The sequence below is a fragment of the Durio zibethinus genome, chromosome 8 (assembly GCF_047325235.1).
Source record: "Durio zibethinus cultivar Kanyao isolate XHJ-2024 chromosome 8, ASM4732523v1, whole genome shotgun sequence".
Lineage (NCBI taxonomy): Eukaryota > Viridiplantae > Streptophyta > Magnoliopsida > Malvales > Malvaceae > Durio > Durio zibethinus.
In genome coordinates this window covers 2,812,052-2,822,555 of record NC_143169.1, presented here as the reverse complement: position 1 = coordinate 2,822,555, position 10,504 = coordinate 2,812,052, and the positions used below count along the sequence as shown (strand labels likewise).

The 10,504-nt window shown below is 26.9% G+C and overlaps 1 protein-coding gene across 2 annotated transcripts; it reads right to left on the bottom strand.

Moving 5' to 3' along the window:
- Positions 1-831: 831 nt before the first annotated feature.
- LOC111278365 (uncharacterized) lies at positions 832-2,896 on the bottom strand. Of its 2 annotated transcripts, none has more exons than XM_022865021.2 (4): positions 2,218-2,896; positions 1,443-2,007; positions 1,269-1,360; positions 832-1,180 (listed from the first exon to the last, which is right to left on the bottom strand). In XM_022865021.2, the coding sequence occupies exons 1-4, from the start codon at positions 2,733-2,735 to the stop codon at positions 1,042-1,044; spliced, it is 1,314 nt and encodes a 437-aa protein (XP_022720756.2). In that variant the 5' UTR covers positions 2,736-2,896; the 3' UTR covers positions 832-1,041. The 2 variants fall into 2 exon arrangements, with proteins under 2 accessions (XP_022720756.2, XP_022720758.2); XM_022865023.2 differs by having other exon boundaries at positions 832-1,175; positions 2,218-2,856.
- Positions 2,897-10,504: the final 7,608 nt, after the last annotated feature.

Sequence of the window (10,504 nt, the reverse complement as noted above, 5' to 3'; positions counted from 1 at the left end):
ATGAAAGAGTACAAAGGAGAGAGGTTGGTGACTAGAATGAGGTAAAGCTAATTATGGGATCACGAGAAATGGGGGAGTTGAAATAAATTGTGATGGAATTTTTACTTCAATGCTTTTCACGAGAATTTTGCCCCTAGATTCCAACCAGGCCGTTGCCTCACTATAGTACATCTTTCGCGGCAACTATTTATGTGAATGAAAGAGAATAAAATAGAAAATAGAAACTCTTTTCCTAAGCCCATAGAAAAAAAAAAAGTTAAACATGAGAACAATTTTAATTCAGGACATAAATCCCTAATTTATATGGAAAAAAAAAAAGATTGATGTGTCCTCATGTTTTTATATAATTTTTTATTCTTTTATTTGGTTTCAACTTAATCTTATTAACTAAGTTGGTATTCACCAAGTCCAATTTAATCAATGGCTTCACTTGTTAGTATGGAAGGTATCATCAATAAACAGAAGAAAATAAGAGATTCATCCTAATTTACCCTTATCAATAGAGAAAATAAGGCTGCAAAGACGTTTTTCGCTAAAGCCTTCACAGACGCACAGACTTAGCTGTGCAGAACACTTCTCTATCAATTCATTTAGATATTGTGGAGGAATTATTGTGATATTGCCTATCAGCATTTGTAAGATCATGGGCAGAGATTGGAACAGAAATCCTCTCCTTACCGTTTTATCTTGATTGATTTAGTCATTAGCTCCATCTCTTGGTTTTCAGTATTGAGCTGTAGAAAACCTTTATTACAGATCAAATAATGAGCCTGAGAAGAGAAATAGAATAATTATTTCTAAGAGATTGTACATTGTAGAAACCAAAAGGACTGAGAAGGGAAATCAAACCCAAATGTGAATCAATAGCTAAAAATAGTTGTACAACAAGGCATCAGTTTGGTAGGATGCTAGAATCCAGAATGGCACTCAGAAATTAAAGGTGCAAATATATTCTTAAATAGCAGGATATGGGTGTTTTGAACACCTATCATACACCTCAATAAGTGAAGTTAGAACATCAAGCATAAAACCAGTGCAGCGTTACTCTCTATCAGATATCTTACTCCTTTTACGAGTTGCTTTCTTCTTCATATTACTAGCAGTTATAAGTTTATAATGAGAGACAGGCATTTCACTTAATTGCCCAAACCTTTGCTCATAAAAGTGCCACAGCTCTGCCCTGATCAAACATGTTGCCAATGGAGAAAATTAAAAATTAGTAGAGAGTTGCCAAAAATATGCAGGAGCAAAGTTTTTAGATGACCTACCAATACGCCAGGAACTGAAATGGTGCATATTTTGCATAGATATCTTCAACATCCCTTCCAACGGTCTGTATTGTAGAACTCTTTGAATGAACCTGCAATTGGAATAAACTGTTATAGGCAGCAGAAAAAGAAAAACCTTCAACAAGCTGGTAGGGAATAAAACGACTGGTTTACCTGCTTTAAATGCCTGATAGTTTCAGAATCAGCTGGAATCACGTGGTAAAATCCCATGCACATGAGCACATTGGCACATGTGAAAGGACCAAATCCATCAATTTTACGCAGCTGTTCAACTAGCTTATTATAACTGGATAAGCTTGTTTCATTGCAATCTTCTTCCAGTTGCATTAGTTGAATATTGCCTTGGACAATTCCCTGGGCAAGTTTTAATATTCGACTTGCTCTATATCCAAGATTACAGCGTTTAGCAAGAAAACTTTCATCAAGGTTAGCTAGTTCTTCGGGACTGGGGAAGGTTCTAATTTCTTTGCGGGCATGGGGTTCTTCTATTTCTCGAGAAGGCTGAAAATCTGACTCTGAATGATCTGCTTTTGCCTCTGCAAACTTGCTTTCTAATGGCATGGAAACTTTGGACACTCTCGACTTTCTCTTTAACTCTTTCCCAGCGGGAGTTTTAGGAATGAAATCATCTTCAGCAGCCTTTACACTAGAAAATTGGTGTTGAATTTCAAACTGAAGCTCACAAAGTGCCTTAGCCATGCTCAAAGTCCTTGAAAACCTATAATTGTTGCGTGGGAGGCATCAAATAAAGCTTCAAAATATAGTTTTGAAAAATCATATGACACCAAATTACCATATGCTTGGTTGAAGTTTAAGCTATTTCTTACAGCGGCATTATAGCATACAGGTTACGGGCAACGCCAGAAATCAGTTAATGATAATAACAATGGCATAGTAATTACGAAGTAAAAGTGTACAAGGGGCATACTGGCAGTTACAGAGAAGAATACACTTGACCATATCTTCAAACAAGGTAGGGGACCGGAACACTCTCCCACTGAAACTCCTCAAGCACTCCGTTGCTTCTTCTTCTTTTCCATGTAATGCTTCCACAATGCTTCGAAACTCCCTCACCTTGTTTCCCTCGGCCTCCGACAACCGCAGCATTCTTGCCACCTGACTTAAAAGAGAGTGGCGGTGTTGTGGAGAGAGGGAGCGTGTGCCGTAAACGCGGAGGTGGAGAGTGGAAGAAGTGGGCGGCTGAGAGATACGGACCGTGACTGTAAGATGAGGAGAATGATGATGTTGATGATCAAGGAGACGTAAAGGGCGAAAGAGGGAACGAGAGATTGGGTCCCATTGGTTGGGAGCCAACATGAACAGCCCATGGCTGCATACTGCCTTCTCTAGATCGAATACCTCCGCTGCTTCGCCTAGTGGAAACTCTACCAACACGCTGCTGCTATTGCCATTGCCTTTGCCATTCTCCTCCTGCCACTTCTCCATTCTTCTCTGTCTCTTGGCTTTTTGTTGGTTTCAGCATTCACATTTCAATGGCTATTTTTTGCTCTGAAAGAATTGAGAATTCTGTTCAGCTGAACCGCTACTTATTGTCAACTTATTTTATTAGGATATTTATTGTCGACTTTTTAGGTAGGATTGTTTCTATCCTGTCCCATCTCACGAGGCGGTTCTAAATTTGAATAAATTGTTTTTTGAAATTCATCTGAATCAAATTTTATATATTTATTTTATAAATATTTAAAATATATAAAAATAATAAAAATATTTAATTAAGTTTAATTCATTTTTTATTTTTTTATTTTTTGATTTGAAATTTAATTCGATCTTAATATATATATTTAATATTCAACTTTAATCAAAATCAAATAAAAAAATTAATTCAAATCGATACTAAAATTTTGAATAAATTTTTAATTTTTTCAATTTTTTTCTTACCCCTACTCCTCACAATGTAATTTGTCCCTATTTATAATTTAAAAAAAAAAAACTAACTTTCCCTGTTGCTTAAAAACAAAAATCTATAAAAATTTTAAATTTTAAATTCAATCCTTTTAACTATTTTGGGATATGGTGTAAATTTATCTTATTTTGTGAGTACTCCAATTTTACTATTAATCTTTTAATTTATACATGTTTTTAATAGGGATAGATTAATTTATACCAATGTAAAATATTTTAATTTTATATTTTTTTAATTATTAATTTCAATAAATTTAAAAAATAAGAGAAAAAAAGTAAAAAATAATTTAATTTCATCTCGAATATATTAAAATCAAAAGTTAAAAATAAGCATAAGAAAGTGCATTTTTTTTTAACTTGATCTCTCTCTTTTTTAATATATATATATACACTTAGTATGAGATGATCATACCAATAATGCATAGAAGATTAAGGTGAGTGTCAAATGAAACGTAATTTTAAGACTTTTACTTTATTATAAGGGCTCCAAAGATTTTTATGATTATTATATATATATATATATATATATACTCGAAATAATTTTTCGTTACGTTAGGATAATTTTTTTGTCAAAATTTATTATTATTATTATTATTTAATTTTTTATTACTTTTACTTTATTATAAGGGCTTCAAAGATTTTTATGATTATTATATATATATATTATAAATAATTCCTTGTTATGTTGGGATAAATTATTTTTTGTTAAAATTTATTATTATTTATTAATTTTTTATTATTACAAATAATTTAAAATATCTTAATACATAATTTAATAGAGATATTATATTAATTTTCCAAAAAGAATGTCACATATCAACATTTTATTTTCAAAAAAGAATGTCATATGTCAATTTTCTATGAAATAATTATAAGGGCATTTTTATAATTATGATATAAGACATTATAGTAATTTTGATTAATTATAATAAAATAGAATATTTTTGTAATTATGATATGAGGGACATTTTCATAATTATGGTAGTAAAGGCATCATAATAATTTTGTCAAATTATGGTAGGAGGAATATCATCATAATTTTAACTAATTTATGATAAGATGAGTATTTTTGTAATTATAATAAAAAGATATTATAATAATTTAGAACATGTGTCAACTCTTAATTAAAAAATCATAAAGGCGTTCTAATAATTCCAATGAGATTAGTAATTTAAAACATAATTAATTTTATATTATGATAAAATTTAATATATGTAATTTACTTAAAGTATTACAATAATTTTCAAATAAAATTTCACATGTCAAAATTCTATGAAATGATGATAAGAGCATTTTATTAATTTAATATGTGATTAATGTTATATTATTATGTTAAATTTAATATGTAAATTAAAATAGGAATTATAGTAATTTTCAAATAAAATGGAACATGTCTACCTTTTATGTAGCAATCATAAAGACATTTTTGTAATTATGGTAAGGAACATTATAGTTATTTTGACTAATTTGGTATAAGGGCATTTCACAATTATGATAAGAGGACATTTTTGTAATTATATAGGAAAGGCATTATAATAATTTTAAGCTAATATGGAATGAGGAACATTTTCATAATTCTTACATAAAAAATCATACTAATTTGTCATTTATAAGATGGGTATTTATCATTTAAGACATAATGGGCATTAAAGTGATTTGACATTTATAAAAGGGGTTTTTTGTCATTTAAGAAATGATGGGCATTATAGTAATTTATTATTTAAAAGAGGAAACCATGATAAAGGTATTTTAATAATTTAATATGAGATTGATTTATATTATTATGTTAAAATCTAATACGTAAATTAAAAGAAATATTATAGTAATTTTCAAATAAAATGATATATGTCAATTTCTTATGAAGCAATTATGAGGACATTTTTGTAACTATGGTAAAAAAATTATAGTTATTTTGATTATTTTTGGTAAGAAGACATTTTCATAATTATGATAAAAGGATATTATAGTAATTTTAATCAATCATGATAGTGAGACATTTTCATAATTATAGTAGGAGAGATATTATAGTAATTTTAGCCAATTATAGGATGAAAGGCATTTTCATAATTATGATATAAAGGTATCATAATAATTCGTCATTTATAAAAGGGGTATTTTTATCATTTAAGAAAAGAAGGGCATTATAGTAGTTTATCATTTTTGAAAAAAATAAATATATTTGTCATTTAATATAAGAAGGGCATTGTCATCTTTTTGGATAGGTGTTAAGCAATTGGTAAAAAATTAGAAAAGCAAAATGGTTATTTTGCTTAGAGTTTACTTTTATATATAGTTTTAAATAAATAAATAAATAAATATATATATATATATATACATTGCAAAAGAATGGAAAATATCATTTACAATTTTAAAACTTTGGTCTTACTACCCTTAAAATGTCTTTTACATAAATTTAACAATTCTTGGTGGTGTATCAATTAGTACATAGTGATTTTTGTTTTAACTGTCCAACTAACCATATAATTAGCACAAAAATTAGTCTCTCTAAAGATATGATGAATTCTACAATCTTAATCTATGTTGAGTAATTGTTTTCATAGATTAATAACATGGTAAAAAGTATCATTTGCATGCAATGAACTCATAATCTTCTTCACTACCAACAAGAAGTCAAATTCCATAGTTAGTCTTTGAAAACCTTGATCCTAAACTAACATTAATCCCATTCAAATAGTATATAATTCAACCTAAAGAATCGAACCATGTCCAAGTTTCTTAGAGAAGCCAAATGTCTAGTATCCATTAAAATCCCTTACAATACTTATTTAGCTAACTTTCTAGGATTAGATGATGAATGCCATCCACATTAATTTTAATATAGGAAAATGGAAAAGGTTTTAAAAGAAACCTGCTTAATAAAAGTAAAGCTTCAGGATTTTCGAAAACAAAGAAATTCTCTAGCTTTAACCATAACAATATTAACTACATAACTCTATCAAGAAAAACTCTCTTCAAAATTGCACTTATTCTTTTCCATACATATTGCAACCAAATGCAAATACAATAGGCTAAGGCATCCCATCATTTAAAACTTTATTTCTGGCTAAATTAAACATAATTCAATTCTGTAAAGATAGAGAATTAAAAGGTAGAATCATAAAGTCAACAAGTCCATAATGTACCTTAATATTTAAACAATCGCTAAGAAGGTGTAATGCCAATTTTATTGGGCTCTCACGTCTTAGATAAATAATTGAGTTAGATATCCCTCTAGCCACACAATCTTTCCTTATAAATAATTTGTTATGCTTTATTAACCAAATAAAGAATTTAATCCAAAGTGGCATACTAACTTTCAAATCTTTAACCAATTAACATTAGTATAATGATCACTTAGCAATAACTTATAAGCTGTAGATATAGAAAAAAATCATTTGAAGCAATAAACTAAATCAACTGATCTTTTTTATCATGAGATAAATGAACCGAAAATAATTGCTTTTCAACCATTTTAGTTATGTCTCCAATTCTATTGCAATCCCAACAAACACTAGAATTCACATAATCACTAACACAATACATGTCATCTAAATCAGACATTACTTAATTACATCTTATCTTAAAAGATTGTCCAACTAACTACTTATCACTCCAAAAGGAAATTTAGTTTTTATTAAACATAAGTTATATTTTACCTTAAAATATCGACCAACCAATCACTTATCACTCTAAAAGAAAGTTAAGTTTGTATTTATGAACAGGTTATTTGTTGAGGTGAGAAGCATTGCAAACAAGTAAAACAGGATGTACTAAAAGATGGCATAAAGAAAAATTAGAGTAGATCTTGAAGTATTGAGTGCAATAGTAGGTGATGATAGGTGGTGAAGTAAAGTTGAATAGAGAAAAGAATAAGGCCCATAAAAGGATTTAGGAAGAAGGATTATAGAGAGAATTTGAGAGAAAGTTGTGACAAATCTGCCAAAGTCCCAAACATCCCTCATGAATTGTGAAAACTCCTATTTATAGTTTTAAAAATATAAGTAACATATATTAAGTATTGAATAGAAATAATGGTGAATAATGGGAGAATTGACTATTACAAAATATATTAATGTATTATTTAATGAGAGTTTAATTAGCTTTTTGGCAATAGACATAGTGAATATTAAAGTTTACTATTTGTTCTAAAATAAAAGAAGAAATACTCATATTTCAGAGAAAGGTTCAGGAAAAATCTATTAATTATCTCCATATTTGATACACCAAGCCAAGTTCTCTGAAAACATCCCAATAGTGGAACTAATCTAAGAACACTGTCATATTCTGGGGTTATTTTCACTTATTTTTTTGGTGAAGTAACATTCGATGAAGCATATTTTGTGTAATAACTTTTAGTGAAGCAACTTGTGTTTCAAAAGTTTATAGTAAAGGTGTTAGCGTTATTTTTTGAGGAAGTTATTCCAGGAATGAATGTTTCATGAAAGTATTGTTTTATGAAGCAGTTGTTCTTTGAATAGTTGTTTCGTGAACAACTATTCTATGAAAGAATTATTCCATAAAATATTATTCACTGAAACAATCTTATCACTTATTTTAATTTATATTCAATTTAACAACTTTAGAAAAAATTGTAAGAATAAAATATCAGTAATCAAAGTCAAGTATCTACACCATTAAACACAAATTTTTCATAACATTAAACAACTAAATCTTTACTCCATAAAATACTTATCAAAGTATGCCAAGAATCAGGGTTTTAGAGGCCTTGAAAAAAGGTAAACCTTTTATATATTTAGCATATAATACCTTATTCCATAAATTGTTGTCCTTATATACCAATTGTCATCCAAGTTTAGCTAAAAACACCATATTCATATCTAAAGTATTATACAAAAGGTAAGTATGCTTACCATACTAACTCATTGTTATTATTATTTAAAATTTTATAAGTAATAAAAAAGTTTAAATCAAATTAGGATTTTGTTTCTTGGCCAAAAAGAATTGGGATTTTGTTTCATGTTAACTATTTACTAAATCTACAACAAAATGATTTAGATATACATTTTAAATGTTTGATACAATGGAGGTCCAAGACCTACAGAGAATTGGAAGCATTTAATAGATTGCTATATATTCTTCTTTAGGCTTCTTGAATATTCATTGTTATCTCACTAGATAGTCTTGAATTTTTTATGATATTATATTCAAATTGGATATTCCTTTATTGTCAAATTATTTTTGTTTGGATACTTAATATGATATTATTGTGTTTTTGTGCCTTTTTATGAGTTTGTATGAAATTACAAACATGTGTGAGTATTTTTTTCATTCCAACTAAGGTGACTAATTATGAGTACTAGGATGGGTGTTGCACTTCGTTGTAATATTTTATAAGTACTTTTAATTAAAATTTTATAAGTTTTGAAATTTACTATAAATAAATTATTCAAAAGTAACTTTATTACAAATAATTTATTAAAAAATATTAAAAATACTCCATTAATTTTCGACTCAATTTTAAGGAAATTATTTTTATTTAATATCATTATATATTTCTTTGAAGTTTATTATTTGAAAATTTTTAAGTCTATTTTTATGCTCTATATTGACATGCATAAAAAAATGTAAGAGGTTTTATAAGTAAAACCAAACTATTTTATTTTAATTATATATTTTCATCAATTATTAACTATTTATAATATTTCAATTTTACAAATTTTGTGACTAATTTAATTTTAATTTATTCTTTATGAATTTAATTAATTTTTATATTTAAAATTTTAACTTTCTTAATATTTTGGCTTATATTTTGGTAGAGTTAACAAATATTTACTAATCTTAAAAAATTATTTAGGAAAATTATTTATGAATTTATTTATTTCTCATACTAAAACTTTCTAAGATTTCATTAATGCTTTGGTGAGTTCAATAAAATTCCCATCACTTTAAATTTTTTATTTTAGAAAATTTTCATTATTTCATCATTGAATGCTTAAATAATTAACTTATTCTATATTTCAATATTTTTATGAACTTTATTTTTTAAAATATAATTCAATAAATAACATAATAACAAAATAAAGTAGATAATTAAAGAATAAAAATATGTACGCAAATATAATTCAATATTTTTTTTAAAAAAGGTATTTCTTTGGTAGATTAATTAAAAGTTTTGATTTTGATCTTGATTTAAATTAGAATTTAATTGATTTGGTTGTATGACACATTGATAGATGAGCCCAAATCAAAAGACCCACTATCCATTTGTCTATCTAAAATACATGATTAAATGGATAAAATGATAATTTTCTATGTTAAACATGTGTAATTGATTAGCTCAATTATGGTGTTTCTTGATTAAAATGCTGCAATAGTCACATTTCATATATCACTTCTCAGCTCCAATACGGCGTATGTTTAAGAAAAACACCTTAATAGCTAGTTATAGACTAAAATTGGAAATCCAACAAAAGTACTTATTACTGCATTTAAATGCAAGAAATGTCGTATTAAAATAAAATTTAATTTTAGTTTTAGACTTACTTTTAAAAAAGGTAACATAGATAGAAGAAATTTTTTATTAAAGTCAAATTGAGAATTCAAGCAACTTTACGCCTGGAATCTAAAAATATTATAGGAAGATGTGGGTTTTTAATTCTAGAACTTTGATTACTGTTGGAAATTTGACATTTTTCCCAGGAATCGAAAAATTCTGAAACAAACATGGGAATCAAATAGTCATAATCAAAATTTCAGGGGAAAATTTATGAATTCTTATAAACCAAATGCACTATAAAAGATTTTTTTTAAGTTTTAGAGTAAATTTCATCTAGGTCCTTCACGTTTAGTTAATTTAAGCTAAGTTTATTAGTATCATGAAATGAACACCCCACCTTAAAATGATTAACATTGTTAACAAAATTTGAACAATTACAAAATTATCTAAATGTAAAGCTAAAAGATAAAAAAAAAGGATAATTAAAATATTTTTCAAACACATTAAGAAAACTAATTAAAGAATTTGAAGAGAAGAATTTGAGAATCAATCTAGAGGGATTTTTCAGTGAAAGTTTAAAAAAAAAAAGAAAAAAAAGGATTATTTTCTTTAGTTTTTTATGTTTTCTTTCAAGAAAAGAAATAAAATAAAAGAAAATAACATTTCTTAAGAAAGAAAAGAATTAAATTTTTTATTTTATTTCAACAATGCAAATTTATAATACAATAATTTTTTAAAAGCAACTTTGAAAATACAAAAATTACAAAAGCACAAAGAAACTTTAATACAAAATCTAACAAGATCACAAAAGAAATTTTCATTTGACATAAACAAA

Excerpts from the sequence above, each read along its gene's own strand:
- LOC111278365 (XM_022865021.2), bottom strand. The coding sequence starts at position 2,735 with ATGGAGAAGTGGCAGGAGGAGAATGGCAAAGGCAATGGCAATAGCAGC. Across the intron at positions 1,361-1,442 it reads CTATCAGGCATTTAAAGCAG|GTTCATTCAAAGAGTTCTAC; the intron begins GTAAACCAGTCG and ends TTCCAATTGCAG. Across the intron at positions 1,181-1,268 it reads TTTCAGTTCCTGGCGTATTG|GGCAGAGCTGTGGCACTTTT; the intron begins GTAGGTCATCTA and ends ATGTTTGATCAG.